Here is a 19,954-nt window from a genome sequence, read left to right as displayed (position 1 = left end):
ACAACACAATTAAAGAAGTTTTCCACTACTTGGACAACCTCTTCTCATACCCTACACATGGCCCCGCTAAAATAAAAAAAGCCTATACTCACCTCCCGAGTCAGCGTAGTTCCTGCGGAGTCAGCACTCACTCTCCTCAGAGCTCTCGTGCGGTTGTTGTGACATGTGGCCCAATCAGTGCTGGCATCACTGTCTTCGCCTCCTGTCAAATTGAACATGAAGATGAAGTGAGAAATCAGCTGCAGCCCGGACTTCCTTTTCATATTCAATTTGTCTAAACACAGGGACAGTGACGCCAACGCTGATTGGGTGCTGGGGTCACAACAACCGCATGAGAGCTCTGGGACTTCGACTGCTGACACTATTTTATCTGGGCCAAACATTTAGATCAAGAAGGGGGTGTCCAAGGAGTGGACAATACTTTTAAATCTTGGATCAGCAGAGTCCGCATCTCTGTAGTTCCTTTTTTTCTCCTGACAATAGATGCTGAAAAAGTGGTCAACAGGGAGGTCCTGGAGGCGACTCTAAACAAAAATTAATCTGCACCCTCGGATGAGGGATTGGATAATAGCCCTCTATTACAACAACAGTGAGGGATAGTGGTTCTTTATCGGCTTCTTTTTCAGTCCATAATGGGACTATACAGAGCTGTATATTACCTCCATTCCTTTATATTTTGGTCATTAAATTCCCAGGAAATGTTCTTAAGAAAAGGGTCTGGATTACGTGGGTGGAGAACAGGAATTATCACTGATGTTTATCTTCTATTTTATCTCTCTTTTCCAGTATCCTAAAAGAGTTGAATTCAGTAGGGTCAGTAACTTCAAGATATATTTTTAGAAATCTAAGAACCTAAACATCATCCTTACCAAAAAGAGAGATCCAACATCTCCAATTTACATTCCCTTTTAGATGGCAGTAGTCTTTTATTAAATACATAAGGAATAAAATACCAGCAGATCATGAGATTTTATATCTTAACTGCAAAACCTTTGCTATCCTCCCTAGAGGCTGACCTAAAAAAAATCAATATCCTAAAATGGACTCTCTGCCTAAGATACTAATCACATTTCAGACAATATCTATTAACCTCCCTTTTAAATCATATTTCAGACAATACCCACTGATCTTACTAAATCAAATTTTGCCAAACTAAAGAAGATCATGTAATTTGTATGGATAGGCATTAAACCACATCTAAGATATTCCTTGCTAACATGTTCTACGTTGAATGGAGGCATTGCTCTCCCCAATTTTTCACTTTACTATAAAGCAACTATACTCATATACAGCTCTGTTCCGCTCCAACGTTACTATCATCACTTAAAAATATGGGTTTAAATTAAGTGACTGGAGACAGACAGGGTAAAATGAAAATTATTCAAATTTAACCCCATGTCTTCCAAACCTTTTCTTAAGTTGGGATGAACTTGCAAAACACCTGGACCTGATTTCCTCCTAGGGAAGGCCTAGAAGTCGTACTTAAACTACACAGCCATCTTAAATTTTCAGCCCCAGCTTTGATCCTCTTGGCTTCATATATGACATTTGAGAAGATATGTGTAGACTCTGAACCAACAACATATATTGTATGTTTGGTCTATTATATGCTGATTTCTGGGATGCAAGAGGATGGCCTAAACTCAACTAAACTGTTCAGAAGTGTTATAAAGAACTGTGTTGTATTAACAAATAAATTATCAGTTTCCTGACTGCTACAATAACTCAATTTTTAGCTCCTCTCACAGTGGTACATGACTTCTGCAAATCTACATAAAATGTTCCCCTAAACCTCACACATGTGTTTCTGTGCCACAGCCCCAAGCTTCATGCTACACATTTGGTGAAGTGTCCTATATTTCTTTTATGGCAGAAAATCTCTTCATTGTATAATGCGTTATGTCACACTAACTTTCAAATAATTCCTGAAATTGTCTTGCTTTTAATGTTCATCAGACCTTTTTTACCCATTTTGAACTGGCATTACTGAGACACTTTGTTTCTGCAAGATGTCAAATTATTCCCAAACTATGGAAATTATTGAGTTAAAGGGAACCTGTCACCCCGTTTTTTCAGATTGAGCTATAAATACTGTTAAATAGGGGCTGGGCTGTGTGTTACTATAGTGTATGTAGTGTACCCTGATTCCCCATGTATGCTGAGAAATACATTACCAAAGTCGCCGTTTTCGCCTGTCAATCAGGCTGGTCAGGTCGGGTGGGCGTGTTCACAGCGCTCTTTTCTTCCCCAGCTTTCCGTTGGTGGCGTAGTGGTGTGCGCATGTCCAATTTCCGAATTCCCTGCGCCCACGTGAAGACACAGCGCGCGATCTGCGCTGTCATCCCTTTCATCGGTGGGGGCGGCCATCTTCCTGGGGAGATGCAAACTCGGCTTTGGGAAAATGGCTGCCGCGACCTCTTGTGCGCACGCGCGGCATCCCGTGGCCATTTTCCTGAAGCCCCGTGCAGCAGAGCACTCTATCTGCGCACACGCGGCCCCAGGAAGATGGCCGCCCCACCGATGAAAGGGATGACAGCGCAGATCGCGCGCTGTGTCTTCACGTGGGCGCAGGGAATTCGGAAATTGGACATGCGCACACCACTACGCCACCAACGGAAAGCTGGGGAAGAAAAGAGTGCTGTGAACACGCCCACCCGACCTGACCAGCCTGATTGACAGGCGAAAACGGCGACTTTGGTAATGTATTTCTCAGCATACGTGGGGAATCAGGGTACACTACATACACTATAGTAACACACAGCGCAGGCCCTATTTAACAGTATTTATAGCTCAATCTGAAAAAACGGGGTGACAGGTTCCCTTTAAGGCACTAAGTATCATTAGTCAAGTTGAGGAGATTAAAGTAGATGATGATAATTAAAAGATTTCTTTGACACTTGGTATCCCTGGTTGGAGTTCAGATCCTTCACAGTCTTTTCATCACCCACTAAAGGCAGTTTGACAACCACGTTTTCCTGCCCTATTCCTTTCTTTCTGTTCTTGTTATGTCTGTTTCATTACTTACATGCCTATGTAATCTGGTGATTTTTTTTAACTGAATTGTCTTCCAAAAATTCTTGATTTTAAGTGATCCTAAGGTCTTAGTGAGATATCCTTTATTTCTACAAATCCTTTTTATAATCTATGGTGCTATTCACATGTCCGCTTTTTTGTGTCAACATGTCACGTTTATGGGTGCATGAAAATCATGGACTGCACGCAGACAAAATCTGTGTGCTGTTCATTTTTAACATTGCAAAGGGTTGGACGGTTTTGCTTTCTTTCTTTGCATATCAGAAAATCACTAGTGAAATACTGATGGTAAAAACTAAAAGTGTGACAAAACACTGATGAAACCTGACACACAGCACTGATGAAAACCTGTCTGTTTTTTTATCACTAACCTTTTAAACGGGCACATTTTTCGACCTGGAACATTTGTCCATCAATGATTTAGCAATTTGATCACTGCTCAATTTTCATGGTGCAATCATTGGCACTGTATGTGGCTGAATGATTGTTTAATTAGACAGCACATCACAGGGTTTTGTGCTACAGAAAAACAATTATTTTAATTATTAAAAGTTGTGACAATCATTTTCATTTTTGCATCTTGACCAGTGGACATTTTTTTCACGTAGGGCAATGGTTGGGAACAGGCAGTTGGACAAATGCTTCTTTTGATCATGTAAAATGGCATGGAATAGAATTTTAAGACTAACCTGTTTTAAGATGATTGGTTAAATAATTTATACATATCACTAGCATTCCAAATTATTTTATGCAATACCTTTGTTAGTTTTATAGCTTAATTATTTAAGTGTAAATGTGCTGTTTATAAAGTGTCATAGTTCTTAGACTTGTGTTTTATATCAACCTTATTGAGATCAACCTCCAACATAAAGGGGTTGTCTGATACCTATAAAGCCCATTTTTAAATATCTAACTTTAAGCTCTAACTACTTTTATTATTAAATTACCTACACTTTTCCCTATCCTGCTATTTACTTTACTTCATGTGATATTTCGTTTGAGAGTAGTCTCAAATGGAATGTCACATTAGGCCGGGGCCGCACTCTCTTCTCTACAGCATCTATCACTCCTCCTGAAATAGGACATCATTATAAAGCAGCGTTGTGGTCGTTTACAAAAGCTACTGTCACCATATTTCCCTGAACGAATTTCCCTAAATGTGATCAAGTGACTACATCTTTAGTCACCGCTGTTGTCTTCACTCACTGCTGCTAACAACGCAATCTCTTTTCCTAAAGCAAATATTCATCAGCTGGTGGTGATATAAGCTGGGTGAGTGATGCCAGAGCCGTCCCCTGATGACAATTGGCTTGAAAATGGTGAAAGAAGCATGATAACAGCGCTGCCCCACAGCTTCTATCACTGCCCTCACGCAAATCGTCATCAGGTAGATGATGATTAATTTCAGGGGAAAGAGACTAAGGTAGTAGAAGCAATGAATATGACAACTGTGGCTTCGACTGAAGATGTGGTCACTTCTTGACCACCATTACTGAAACAGGATGGCAGTAAAAGTAACTGTGGCAAGTGACTGCAGTGCCGCCTTCTAATGACGTTTTGTTTCAGGAGGTGTGATAGACGTTGCAGAGAAGTGAGCGCAGCCCCAGCCTCCTGTGACATCTTGTGTGAAACTCCTCTCAAACGAAATGTCACAGGAAGTAAAGTAAGAAAATCACATTTAGGAAATAGCAGTGTAGGGAATTTAAGAATAAAGCTAATTACAAAAGTGGTTAGTGCTAAAACATAGGTATTTATAAAGGTCTTCATAGTTATAGGACAATCCCTTTAACGTATTGAACCAGAGGAAAACAAAAACCTTTGAGGCAAATGCTAATGAAAAATTACTTCCCGACTCCACATACAGCAATACTAGACTAGTTCTCCTGAATCAACATCCCATTACAGAATCCAGTATCCATAACCTGTGATGTGGTATTTTTCAAGAAAGACATCCAGGCCCTCCTGAAGTTCTACACTCTCATAAAAGCTTTTCAATAATCAAGACATGATGCAATTTTCTAGGAAGAACCTTGCCATTATTGTGCACCTCTGACAAGATTATGGGGCTAGAGGCAAGAATTAGCGCAAGTACAAGAGAAGAATTCCTAGTGTTCTGCACACTGCAGAGAATAGCTGCCTATTACCCCAAAGATACCTCCATACAGTGATACAGTATAGCAGCACAGTTGCTTCTAAATAATGTTTTCCATCAGCAGAATACGTGCAAGATGAACTGTAGCCTGAATTCTGTTCAGGCAGGATTGTAAACCCAACAGTCCCTTTGTCACTCTTTATAAACAATGCAGACACCTATTTTTGTTTAACCTGAAATGGATATTCTGAAAAAACTGGTCTAAAAGCAATAACTTATTAAAGAAGCACTCCCATCAACGTTTTTATCCTCTTAATATATTCCAATCATAATATTATATAGCACTGACAATTTCTCATTTTGCCTTTCTACCCAGGTAATTATTCTCTTTGCTGTATGTAGTGACTGCAGTCACTCATGAGTCATGCAGGAAAAATTGACCTCCTGTTTCTACACAGAACTTAGAAGGATTCAGCTAGTCCGTTTTTAATCTTTAATGATGTCATAGACTTAATAGAGAAAATAAAAATTAGTTGTAGAAGGGCAAAGTAAGCAGTTATAAGTACATAGTGTTATATAATATGATGACTGCAAAATATTAAGAGGATAAAAATGTTTGATATGAGTGATTCTTTAATTGCCTTAAAAATGTAAGCCCAGAAAAATAGAAAGAACAATTCAAAGACCCTTTTCTATAAGAGGCAAGAACTTCAAATCCAGATGCTCAGTATGAGACTTCAGCTTCCATGTATAACCGAAAGACATTATCCCTGGTTCAGCTGAAAAAATAACTTCAGTATAAGCCTAGATAAGAAAAGCATTCCGATTTTTGAAATTATATGGTATTCACTTCTCAGAGGTGTCTAGTCGGCCAATTTTCTGTCACACATATTACAGATATCATGAGGAAGATGTTTTACATAAGGGGTACGGCCTCGTTTTCTAGAAGACCAGCCAAAACTAATAGACGAGTTTGGTGTTCTCTGAAAACATAATTAACATGATTTATGCCGGCTCCATTTATAGAAGATGATATCATAAGTCTGCATGTGGCTCCGTTAACAAGTTACCATTAGTCATTTTGTAAGCTATTCTGTACTGTACATCATATAAAATATCAGATGTTACATTATAACTTAACTGCTTCAATTTGCAGATACTTTACGAAAAAAGACATTTACATAGTGCACTTTTCAAAAAGTTAATTCGAAGCAATGCAGCTCTTTTATGAAATGGTTAACTTCATTTTTCACTGTGACTGGCAATATTTTGTCTGGATATTTAGAGAGAAAAAATTCTTGTGGATCACATTTTACCAAATCTCCTATCAAATGAGAATCAGCAGCACAAAATCAGTGGATTTAACATTTGCAAATTTTTTTTTGTGCATTTGACACGCTGTAGTGTACAAAATTTGTAATATTTTCACAGCAAAATCTGAACAGCAAATATCCAAATATAAAATATGGACGCACCCTGCATCTCCAGAGGCCGATTTTCATCCTCTGCTTCTTAAATCAATAATGACTACAAGTTAATACGGTTTAATTTATCATCGCACATGTTACTGAATTTTTGGCTTGTTTTGGGGACATTCCTGCCCGCTTTAGAGATGTCCACTAACATAGCGCTGACTAATTACCCAAAACCAAATTTCAGTTCCTGCCATCCCCAAAAGTAAACCATAAATTAGCTGTGATTACCTAAAGAGAATAAAATATCACAGGAATTAATACCTAAAATCTCTGGTGCTGTAGAGTGGTCGAATAGGTTTTCTGACAAAAAAATAAAATATAATATACAGTATGTATATATATATATATATATATATATATATATATATATATATATATATATATATTTTTTTTTTTTTTTTTTTTTTGAGAGTGGGGAAATGTATAAAAACAATAATTTGAAGCATAATTACTTTTGAGCTTCCCTCAGGCCACTCTGGAGTTCTATGCCGGCTCCGGAAGTGGTATCTGCCCCATTCAGAAGTCGCAGCACACAGGAACGTCCGGTGATGCACTCTTCTAGTCACCTGATAAATACAGCCAATTACAGGCTGCATCAGTGCTGGGACTTTCCAACCGGGGCTGACACCACTTGCGAAGCCAGCACAGAACGTATGTAAGGTGAGTATGCCTCCATTTAATATTTTCAATCAATATGAGCCTACAGAAAAATTATTTTGTTGTCGGACAATCCCTTTAAGAAGCTAAACATTTTTAGAATGGTCATGGGTAGTTGGACTTGTAGTCGGTGTAGTTAGTGATTGATCTATGAAGGTTGTTGTTGTTGGTCACGATGGTTTTAATTTAGCCTTTTGGAATGTCTAAAATCTCTACTGTATGCCATCTTAAGATATTGAGGTGTTTAAAGGACCACATTGCTCTAGTTCTCTCCTACATTTTGTGACCTCAATTGTTTTTTGTGAGGACCACAAGTCCCTTTCTCATTGTGAGTCTAAGGACTAGACATAAGTATCGAATGGTCTGTTGCTGTGAACCAGCCAGTCAGAGCTGACCAGTGTAGTCACAAGATGGAGGAGAGGACAACAATGGGTAAGAATTTTAGTGCACAAACTACACCCACATTACTGATTGCTAACAGAGCAAGCAAAAAAAAGCTGGGGAGGTCCTTGCAAATGAACTCTAAAGCCCCCTATATTTTTTAATGGCTGTTGGTCGACTGGTGGTTGAGCTGATCCTTTGGCCAACAGCCATCTTGGCCAGCTCTCCAATACACAGGAGCACTTGTTTGCTAAATGCTCCTGTCTTCTCTGTCAGAGAGGCACTGCCAGAAATCTGTGACAACAGCTCATCTATCAGAGAACAAAAGGATTGTCAGTCCAAAAATGTCAGATAAGAGTCGGGGGCTCTCATATGAATCGCCCCCAGACACAGGGCCACGGGTTCTCGGTACCGGGCCTCTCTGGTTCGGTGAGGCTGTCACGGTGGCTAGGCCCGGTCCGCGACCCTGTTAAGGGGCGTCCAATGGAGGTGGTGGTACAGTCTGTCAGGGGTTCGTGACACCACCTGTGGTGTTCGGTCAGGGTGACCGACGCTGCTGTGGGGTCCGCTGGTGTGATGGAATGGCAGCTGGATGGTATAACTTCCCACAGGTGAAGTGTGTCCCCAGGGCTTCCCAGTAAGGTGGATGGTGATGGTGTGAGGTGCAGGCAATAACGAGGACACAGGGTTGCAGTCTCTTTACCTCTTTACTGAAGACTTCAGGATCCTCAATCCAGAGCACGTTTAACAGGGCTATCAGAGACCGGCCGGTCCGATGGGCACATCCAGAGTTTCCTTCGCAGATGGAAATCGTTGCCTACCACTAGCACCTGTGTGTTGTAGTCCTACCCTGCTGAGCATTCGGAATAGTCCTCACAACTGCTGTTCTCGTTTGTTCGTTCTCTACAGCTCTCTCTCTCTTCAGTTCCAGATGTTACTAATTTCTCGTCCCCCAGTATGTTTTGGCTAGGACGCACCCGTATGACGGGAAGGCTTGGAGGTCTTCCGGGACCCTAGAGACGCCCCTCTCCCAATGTTGCCCCCTATGTCTGCTTAGGAAATTTAAGGTAGACAGCCAACCTATAATTGACTGTCCGGCGGAGTTTGAAGTAAGGCTTGAAGTCAGTTACTCCTGCGGTGTTCCGGCCACCGACTACGCGCCTCAGTAAGATGTTGCCTCTCTCTCTCTCGGCACGACTCTTACTGGCTCTCCTTTGTGCTTGATCTCGTTTATACTGTTCCACAATATCCTTCCCTTTGTGTCTCTCTCCTGGATACCGCCGCAGGGTGTGCTGACGCGGTTCCGTTACGTTCTGTTCTGTTTGCTAGGCACCTGCCAGGTTCCCACGCCTGACAGGGACCCCCCTGTGCCTTCTCCCTGCAACACCCCCTGCCACGGGATGTTGCCTGGTTCCAACCCAGTCAGCTTCTGACTAACTTCCTCCCCAGCCCCTAGTTTTACCAGTGTGAGGAGTGGCCCAATAAATAAAGCCTTTTTATCCCCCTAGTGGCCGGAGTGTGAAGTGTAATGTGTTCTGGTGATACCTGGTCAGGAGAACTCCTTAGTGCCATCAGACGTACCGCCACTCTCCTTAGCGGCAGAGTGCCATACTGCAACGACCAGGTCTCTGGGGCGCTGCACATACATATTACACTTTTCAATCTTGGCAGGTTTAGCTTTAGATACTCTGCATATGGAGGCCTTAAAGAAGTAGCCCTGGTTTTGGGTTCAAGTCGGCAGTCACTATGTGACTGCAGACTTGTGAATCCTGATAGTGTGCGCAGTGCGAGCTGTCAGGATTCTACAGTGTAGGCACCAGGAGTGGGTGGTCATGTGTCCGCAAGTACGCAAAATAATGACATTTATTTTTTGGACATGGCCACATACAGTAACTGCACTTTGAGACAAGCAAGGCCTCCCATAATAGCACAACTATGGTCAATATAGTGCCTATAGTGACATATATTGTGATATATATAGTGACACCATATCTTCTCCATCTCTGCTCTTTATATATATATAATCTCAAAAATTTGGTAAATAATAAATGCTATAAGAGCACTCTTGAGAGTAACTTTACTAAAGAGATGACTGGCAAAAGTTCTTGTGGGAAAATTTCTTTGGATGTTTCTGCTGAGCAGACAGACAACCTGCTGAGCTTCAGTGCTCCTCAGTTCTAATGTGTCCTCTCATTGTATAGAGCTTATGCAGCAGGAAGCCTTTCATGTCTCCAATAACTGGGCTTACATTCAGGATTCTGCAGCATCTGGGACCTCAGTTTTTATTTAGATGAGCTTTAAAAGTAGCACAAGATGCAGAAACTGAAAACAAATCCATCTGTATGATTAGGGTATGAATAGAACCCAATGGAGACACTGTGACCGGACCAAAAAGTGAGCCATGCATTCACAATAGCGGCCCTGTATTTCCAAGATAAAGCAAAGTATTTTTTACAAATGTGGTCGTTAGATTGCTGGAGTTTCGTAATATATATACAGCTCTGACAAAAATTAAGAGACCACGACATCAAAACTCTGTCATGGGCAGCACCAATCTCCAGACCTGAACCCCATTGAAAACCTCTGGAATGAACCGTAATCAAAAGGATGATGGATAGTCACAAGCCATCAAACAAAGAAGAACTGCTTACATTTTTGCTCCAGGAGCAGTGTGAAAGACTGGAGGAAAGCATGCCAAGACACATGAAAGCTGTGATTAAAAATCATGGTTATTCCACAAAATATTGATTTCTGAACTCTTCCTGAGTTAAAACATTAGTATTGTTGTTTCTAAATGATTATGAACTTGTTTTCTTTGCATTATTTGAGCTCTGAAAGCACTGTTTGTTTTTTATTTTGACCATTTCTCCTTTTCAGAAAAAAACTACAAAATGTGTTACTTGGAGATTCGGAGACATGTTGTCAGAAGTTTATAGAATAAAAGAACAATTTGCATTTTACTCAAATATACCTATAAAGAGAATAATCAGACACACTGAACATTTTGCAGTGGTCTCTTAATTTTTGCCAGATCTGTACATACACTTCAAAGTGTCCTAGTGTCTATGGCATGTATGCTTTGTTTTGACTGACGGATTGGCCACTTCACTAGCCCCCAGCTGCAGCTAACTCATGGATGTAAGTAATGGCGCTGTCAGAAGAGGTCACTTGGCTAACCAGGGGCAGTGTCCATAGAGTGTGAATATACTGCTAATCACTGTATACACAGGATATAAAAAATAAATATACTGTATATTGTCCTTTCCAACACATTGGTCAGGATTATATACAGAGGCCAGCCGTGTAGGCTTTACATGCAGATTAGATTAAAGCAAAATGACTGATGCATTTCTGTTCTGCAACTTGCGGGAATTTCATTATTTTATCAGATGTTGGTTGGTGGCCTGCCAAACTAGCACAATTTCACTCTTGATGACTTTATAATTACTTTCCAAGAAGATCAAAACAAGGGACAAGTGATATTTTCCAGACACTCACTTTACCAAAGAGAAGATGAGACCATATAAAGCAATGACAGAAAGTCAGTTTATACACTGTTTTTACACCTCTCGTATCCACTGTGGTAACATCCATCATACATAGACTTCTATGTTTATAGAATACTAGATGGCAGCCCGATTCTAAAGAATCGGGAGTCTAGAATCCATATATACTTTATTTATTCAAATGTATGAGAATAATACAATTAATAAATAATAGTAAGAAAGAACAAAAAATGGCTGCACTTACCAGCTCTTGACAATTCTTGTTATTTAAGAAATTGCTGGGCAATAATGGACAATGTCCTTATGTGGCAAATAATAGAGCAATATACCCAATGTGGCAAAGAAGAGGTTAATAAACGGCAGTCTCTCAGTATAACAGTCAGTGAATAATAGGCAGTATATGGAGAAAACACCAAACAAAAGTTCAAAATTGGTGTGAAAATGTCACTGAACCACTTCACAACTAAATATATATAGTTTTGGTAAATGGTATTATCATTTTTTTGACGAAATTCGGTAGGAGCTTGAAGAGCAACGTCACTGGGCCCGCCTCCACGCAGTAGAAACTTGCTGTGAGGTAAAAATTCAAAAATCACACCAAAATGGCGGGCGGAGTGTGTCACAGTACGGCACGTTTCTGATTGGTCGCTCGCAGCAGGCGGCAACCAATCAGACACTGGACACTGTTGACGTCACTTATCTCCGGACATTAGCTCCGGACATTAGCTCCGGACATTAGCTCCGGACAGGAAGTTGGCACAAATTGCAGGAAGTAGTATTCTAGGCAATTATATATTAGATATGCCACACTATTTTATGCATAAGGTTTTGCAAATTTCTACACTCTTTTGTCATCTATCAGCTGTTCTTGACTCTGGGGGCAAAACTCATATTGACGGTGTAGCGCCTATTCTCTTGAATCGGGGCTGATGTGCACTCTTTGGAAGTGGCCACTACACACTGGACAATGTTTATATCCGGTCACTACCGATAATGGCTGATTGTTGGGGGTTGCTAGGTGTCGGATCCCCACAGATCTGATATTGATTACTTACTGAGTATTGGTCATCATTAGCAGTTTCTCAGGTACCCGTTTATCTGTTTTTACATCATTTATAGATGGCCAATACTTATTTTTCACATTGATTTAATAGGGTGTGTCAAGAAGTCAACTCCTGTCCTTGTAACTTTTAAAGGAAACGTATCACTATGAGCATGCAGACCAATGTGAAGGAATAAAGCACGAGGAGCAGTGAATATTCATTTCTCTTTAATAGCTGGCACTGTAGTCACAGCCGCCAGCTTCCTGCAGCGGCTGGGCGATCTTGTGTGCCCGCTTCTTAAGGGAATGAATATTCACTTCGAGCACAGTGAATATTAATTTCTCTTTAGCAGTGGGCACACAGCAGCTGCTGGCATTGGAACAAGATGCTGCGAGGGAGTGCAGGGGACGGTAAGTAGGATAGTTTTTTTTATGTTTTTCTGATGGGGCCATGCATACCAGGATAGGGATGAGGAGCCATGCATACCAGGATAGAGATGAGGAGCCATGCATACCAGGATAGGGATGGGGGGGCAATGCACACCAGGATAGGGATGAGTGGGCCATGCATACCAGGATAGGGATGATGAGCCATGCATACCAGGATAGGGCTGAGGAGCCATGCATACCAGAATAGTGATGAGGAGGCCATGCATACCAGGATAGGGATGAGGAGGCCATGCATACCAGGATAGGGATGAGTGGGCCATGCATACCAGGATAGGGATTAGGAGCCATGCATACCAGGATATGAATGAGGAGCCATGGATGCCAGGATATGAATGAGGAGCCATGCATGCCAGGATAGGGATGAGGAGGCCATGCATACCAGGATATTGATGAGGAGCCATGTAATAATAATAATAACAATAATTTTTATTTATATAGCGCCAACATATTCCGCAGTCACTTTACAATTAAGCGGGGACATGTATACCAGGATAGGGATGAGGAGCCATGCACGCCAGGATAAGGATGAAGAGCCATGCAGGCCAGGATAGGGATAAGGAGGCCTTGCAGGCCAGGATAGGGATGAGGAGGCCATGCATACCAGGATGGGGATGAGGAGGCCGTGCATACCAGGATGGGGATGAGAAGACAAGGATAGGGATAAAGAGCTATGCATACCAGGATAGGGATGAGGAGCCTTGCATACAAGGATAGTAGGGATGAGGAGGTCTTGCAGGCAAGGATAGGGATGAGGAGGCTATGCATACCAGGATGAGAGAACAATGCATACCAGGATAGGGATGAGGAGGCCATGCATATTAGGATGGGGATATGGGGACAATGCATACCAGGCTTATACTCAAGTCAGTAAGGTTTTCCAGTTTTTGGGGGTAAAATTAGGTGCCTTGGCTTATACTTGGGTTGGCTTATACTCGATTATACGTTATATATTACGGTAATTGGTATTGTCACATCCAGAACAACCCGATCTATAAAACTGAAATGTTTTTTATTCCATATGGTGAAAACCATAAAAAAAAATAATAAAAAAACACACCAAAAATATTGCTTTGTTATCATACTGGCACACAAAAAATTGAATAAAAAGCGATCTAAAAGATATGGAAAAAAAATTGGTATAAATCAAAATGCCAAACCGTCCCACAAAAAGCAAGCCCTAATTCGGCAAAACAATAGTTACAGCTCTCAGAATGTGTACATGTTAAACAAGCTCATCACACCCCTAGATGAATCCCTTGATGTTTCAAAAATGTGGCCACTTGTGGGGGTTTCTCTTGTTTTGGTACCTGAGGGGATATTACCATCTATAACATGACGAGTTACACTAATTCCGCCAAATCTGGTTTGGCATTCCAATAATCTTCTCTTGTGAAGTTTTGCACTTGCTACATTGCATTCCAATATGAAATGTACATGAACATTTCACAGATCTAGAAAATGATAGCAGAATAATGTACAGATTGGTCTTGTGCCACACAAGTTATACTGAGACTATCACTAAAAAATCGTATTATAAACCGAGTGTATTATAAACATACCACAAACATATGGGGCTTTCCTGGCATCCTGCGGAGGAAATCGTGCTCTTTGTTTTATTTCTTGCATAGACAAAAACAAAACAAAAGCTACACAGAACGATTCCTTGGCTCCCCATTCATTTCACAGGAAAATCCTCATTTCCCTCTGTCTCTCCTAATATCCTGCAAAGTGGCTAGTGACATTTAGCCATTTCTGTTGTAATTGGCATTAGACATAATGAAACAATTCAGAGAAGTGTGAAATTCTTTTGTTTATTGTCTTAATCGGTTGAAGTGAGGAGATTATTGTGGGTGACATTACTACAAATAACACAATTAGCGACAAACAGGTACACAAGGATTAAATTCACATGGATTTGTATGTTAGATCAATTACTTTCTATGAAAGGCCCTTGTATCTGGGAAGTCCAAAAGATCAAGTGCAGCATCTTTAAAAAGACAACTATGGCCTGGGCTGCCTTAAGGGGAACCTGTCACCGAAGTATTGTTCTGCGCATGCGCGGAGAAAGGCCAAAGAGCGCTGGCACATTTGCATTACAGTAATTTGCTTTGCCCTTGATAGGCAGAGAGAAATGCGCCTTCGCAGGAGCACGAAGGGGAACACTGTGTGGATGACATACGATGCGTCATCCACATAGAGCAGAGAAGGAGGACGGTATCGCAAAAAGAGAGGAGACGTAGGATGAACACCAGTGATGCCCATCGGACTGCACCACCTCTTAGGTGAGTATAATAAAACGTTTTTGTTTTTTTTACCTTACAGGGTGAATTGGAGTCATATACAGCATTTTAGCCTGATGTCACATGGGGCTGAAAGGTGGTGGCCATAGGTTATATGGGAAAAACTTGTCAGGTTTCCTTTAAGGCCGGTGTCACACTTGCAACTGCAATGCGAGTCTCTCGCCTCAATACCCGGCACTGCCGCCGGCACTGGAGACCGGAGTGTGCGGCTGTATGTATTTCTATGCAGCTGAACGCTCCGGTCCGAACCACCAGTGGCAGTGCCGGGTATTGATGCGCGAGTTTCTCGCATTGCAGTTACAAGTGTGACCCCGGCCTTAGGGGCATTTACACAGCAAGATAATTGTAAACAAGCGTTGTTGTTAAAGAGAACCTGTCATAATGGCGCTGTTATACAAAGTAAATTGAAGAAATGAATGAACACATCTGCATTGTGGTTGTTCGCATTTGAATATTTCATGTAATTAGCTTTAGTTGCAAGCAGGGATGCTATGGGTATGGGTACGGTCTTCGGCTCCTGCCTGGTCCCTCGTCTGTATGCCATATCACTGTTTTGTGAGTGACTTGCCTCCAATGTGAAATTTCACGCCGGCACCTTGCCGCGAGCGGCTTGTGAACAGATTGATCTCCCAGTGGTCTACAAAAAAAAATTTCACCAATGGTGGCGCTTGTGCAGGTTCACTTCCCAGCAATCTTCAATGAAATGGTGGCGGTAGCGGCGTATGCGTAGATTGAGATGTAGGCTTAGTTGAATCTCTGAGCTAAGATCTCTATTAGAGTATGGGCTGCCACCGGTGCCATTTTTTTGAAGACCGCCAGAAGGTCAATCTGCGAAAGCACCGCCATCAGTGCCATTTTATTGAACATCCGGGATACCAATTTATTCATGGCAGGAACGGCGCCAGTGTGCAATTTCAAAGCTAATTACCCAAAAACTTCAAATATGGATTGACTGACTACCACAGAGCAGATTTCTTTACTAAAGGTATCGATTTACTCTGTATAACAGCGTGATTATGACCATGCTTTTACGTTACATTGCTAAATCGTGCGGACAGATTATTTTAAAAAACATTCATTTCACAATTGTAAACAGTCTGCCGATTACCCAATGGAGGAGCAAAACACTTTCTTTGGGTGCATTGATTTTTTTATGCAGCATAGAAGATCATCGTTCTCAGCAGTGCATCATCCTGTGTAAACAGAACTTGCACTTCTGAATCCAATGAAGGCCTGTGGGCACTGAGCGATCCAGTGCAGATTGCTCAGTGCACATCATTTACTTTGCTCTGCCTGTGTAAACATGTGTTCGAACGACTGCTGATTGACAAAAGTTAGCCAGTCGGTGATTGTATTGATACAATGCACACTGTGTGGAAGCTTTGGGGTTAATGCCGGGTGGCTTTTATAGTCATCCAGTAGGCAACCTTAAAACGTCTTTTTTTCCGTTGTTTTCTTGATGACTTCTTTGTGTATTTAAACTACTGGCCATCTTCTGAAGAAGGGACCGGTCACTTCTTTTAGCCGCTTCACAGCTTTCGCAACCTGAAGCAGTTAAAAGAAGCTCAAAAAGATGAAACATATGCACAGCAAGTCGTTTTCACATTGTAGTGTATATGTTCATTCTATTTGATGTCTGTCCTGGGTTCCCGGCAAAATCTGCCTGAAAAAAACGCTGCGTGCACATTACCGTGGAGAGTTTCTGCTTTAAAAACTCAATGTGAGCATACTCTCTGGGTATGTGCACATAGTTTCTAGCAGTTCTGCTCAAACAAATAAAAAAGCATCAAAACATTGCTTAAAAACTCTTGAAAGATTCTCCCTATTCATTTCTATTGTAAAGCCACTTCGCTGGTCGTATGTTAGTGTTATGATAGTTTTTTTTCTTTCTGCATTAGCATTTAAAAAAAAACATCTGGTGGAAATAAAAGTGCAGGTAACTTCTTTGAAGGGGCTCGTAATGGAATCCACTCCAAACTAGACACTGTCTTTTCAAAAGGCTGCAAAAAATGACTCCTACAAAAACTCTTTTCAAAACCACATTCAAAATAAAAAAAAAAACTCCTCCAAAAACTCTCCATAAAAGGAAAGTTTCCAGAAGCGTGGTATGTAGTATATCCGCATGAAGTCTTTTTGCAGAGTTTTCAGAGCAAAGACTTAGTAGAACCTTAAGGCTATGTTCACACTATGCGGTTTTTACAGCGGAACCGCCGCGATTTTGCCGCTGCGGGTCCGCAGCAGTTTTCCATGCAGGGTACAGTACAATGTTACCCTATGGAAAACAAAAACCGCTGTGCCCACATTGCGGAAAATCACGGAAAAAACCGCGCGGAATTGCTGCGGAAAAAAAGAAGGAGCATGTCACTTCTTTGTGCAGAATCGCAGCGATTCTGCACCCATAGAGATGCATTGATCCGCTTACTTCCCGCATGGGGCTGTGCACACCATGCGGGAAGTAAGCGGATAATGTGCGGGTTATGCCCGGGGTTATTATTATTTTTAACATTACTATTGATGCTGCATATTGCTGCATATGCAGCATCAATAGTAGGGGTAAAATCCCACAGCGGAACCCGCAGGACAAACCGCGATAAATCTGCAGGGATAACCGCAGCGGGTTTGCCCTGCAGATTTATCAAATCCGCTGCGGGAGAACCCGCAGGACAGGACGCAACGTGTGAATGTGGCCTAAAGCTTTTTCTATGAACTTTGAGTTCTAAGCAAGGTATGTGGAGAGTTTCCACTTTGTTTTTGCTTCAAAACCTAAAAAAACTGTGTGCATATGTAAGGTGCCCAGGGCAGTAGCTGTGGGCAAGCTGCTGCTTCTCCACCACGCCCTGACACCCCACAAACGCACAGTGTCTCAGTCCATATGTGTTCTGCTGTGACATTTACTTGTAGGCCGAAGGCATTTGCTCCATCCACATCCTCGGTTCCAGGATCAGCTGCTCCGATATCAGGGGCCGCCCTTTCGTTTTAACGAGATCAACTTTACTGGACAGTTAAAGTACATCAGTCTTTAACATGCAGTATTGTGCACAGCACCTTCCAGTTTCAGTTTCATCAACACAATACATTCAAAGCCTGTGCTTACGTTCAACTCAGACTATTCCTAAGTTGATCCTCTTATCAGAGGATTTTCCATCTGGCCCCACAACATTCCCGAGATGCGTAACATTTCCCTCTCGCTGTTCCCTTTCCAGATGCCCCTGTTTGGAAAGGATTAAGGCACACTCCTCAGTGCCTAGTTTGGGCCGTAGGCCTCGGAAATGTTGCATCAAGGTCCTCAAGAAATTTGGTACAACCTCATGCTGCCAGAACGATATGTACTTCATGTACCTCCAAGCTGCAATGGGCTGAACTTCAACTTAACACAAACCTCACACTTACTCTAACTAAATCAGGAAGTGATTCCTCTTTTGACTTGACCTTGATACCCCCCATACTGGGCTTGTCCCAAACATTTAACTGTATTCTGTACTATTTCCTATTACTGTACACTAATAAGGCGCACCACTGCCTTATCTAGCCTAATGTTCCTATCTGTCTCTAACTAAGCACTAAACCATTTTCTATACTTTCCCTACCCATAAGCTGAGTGTTCCAGGTTACATAATGCATTACCAATACAGTAAACATACAGCAGCATCAGTACCTATAACACTGTATGCATTTTACATGATATTTTGCACATTTCACATCATATTATAAAATTCACTAAAACCCAAGTCAATATTCACATTTTCAGATGCAGGTATACGGCAGTCTTTGTCACACCCTTACACACATACCCTTTGAGATTTTCCCACTGTCCACAAAAGCAATAATTAGTTTCCTCTCATGTGCCACCTTGCTCTTTAAATAAGAAGATTCTACAGCAGCTAAAATTTGTCGATCTATTCATGATGGTGAAGAACCCCCTTCCCTTAGCTTTTATCACCGTGTTGTGGCAGGCACATATTATGAGGAATGCTATACCATTTAGATCCATTTCCTGTATAATTTTTCTTGTCCTCTGGCTTCATGGTTTTATTATCCTTGGTGGCTACTAACATTCTTATCATTTGCATTAGATGACACATAATCCAATGTAGAAAGCACAAAACTAATTAAATATTGATCTGATAATAAAATATGTATGAATCTAAACAAATAATTGCACACTTACCAAAGTAACAACCTTTTTATCTACACACAGATAAGCTTATGTTGTATGGATCCTGATGCAATTCTTATTTTGTCTAGGCATTTCTTCTGAAATACGGTTACCTTGAAGATGAAAAGGACTATAGCAGGGCGCAGATCGCAGCAGCAGTGAGGTAACTTAAAGCATGTTTTCTACATGGTGGTGGGCATGTGAAACAGTTGTAATGAACAAGTTGATAGAATCTATATCGGCCACTATAAATCCTAGAAAAAAAATGTTTTTCTGATTTTACAGGGGTTTTTAGTGGTTAGATTTTTAACTCTCTGGGCTTGGGGAGGTTAAAAATAGTAAGAGATTCCTCACCACCGCTGCTGCCAGTCTTTCTTGAGATGTTGCAGCGGTGAAATCACGACTGCAATACACATACAAGCTGCAGCCAATCACTGGCCTTGGAAGTCATGTTGATGTAGATAACATGAGACCAAGGCCGGTGTCACCACCCTGCACACCTGGGCAAGTGCTGAGGCCCTGAGCGGGGAGGGTGGGCCACACGCCGTCGGGAACACCGGCATGCTATGACTCTGACGTTTCAGGGCAGAGGGTGCGATAATGTCACTACAGTGTGCCCTCTAAGCTGAGCACGCAGTGCCGAGGGTCAGAAGATGCTGTAGAGACCAATGCTGTAGCCAGCAAGGGAGGAGAAGTGAGTATGTGATTATTTATTTTTTATAAATCAACAAGTCCAAAAATTATGCCTATGGGCACTTCAACTAAATACAACCACCAAGCGATCCCGCAAGTAATAAAATCAAATGTATTTTTATTAAAGCCAAAAAAGGACAATAAACAACAAAAAGTAAAAAAGCAAAAC

At 41.5% G+C, this 19,954-nt stretch overlaps 1 protein-coding gene across 1 annotated transcript in view; it reads left to right on the top strand.

Annotated features, from left to right (window-relative positions):
* The window catches only part of MMP28 (matrix metallopeptidase 28), a 91,836-nt gene that overhangs the window by 1,272 nt on the left and 70,610 nt on the right, over positions 1 to 19,954 (top strand). Inside the window, exon 2 of the mRNA XM_069757268.1 lies at positions 19,182 to 19,255. Coding sequence (XP_069613369.1) covers positions 19,182 to 19,255 — 74 coding nt within the window. The remainder of the gene's footprint in view (positions 1 to 19,181; positions 19,256 to 19,954) is intronic.

Source organism: Ranitomeya imitator, chromosome 3 (assembly GCF_032444005.1).
Source record: "Ranitomeya imitator isolate aRanImi1 chromosome 3, aRanImi1.pri, whole genome shotgun sequence".
NCBI lineage: Eukaryota > Metazoa > Chordata > Amphibia > Anura > Dendrobatidae > Ranitomeya > Ranitomeya imitator.
This window is presented reverse-complemented; position numbering and strand designations above follow the sequence as displayed.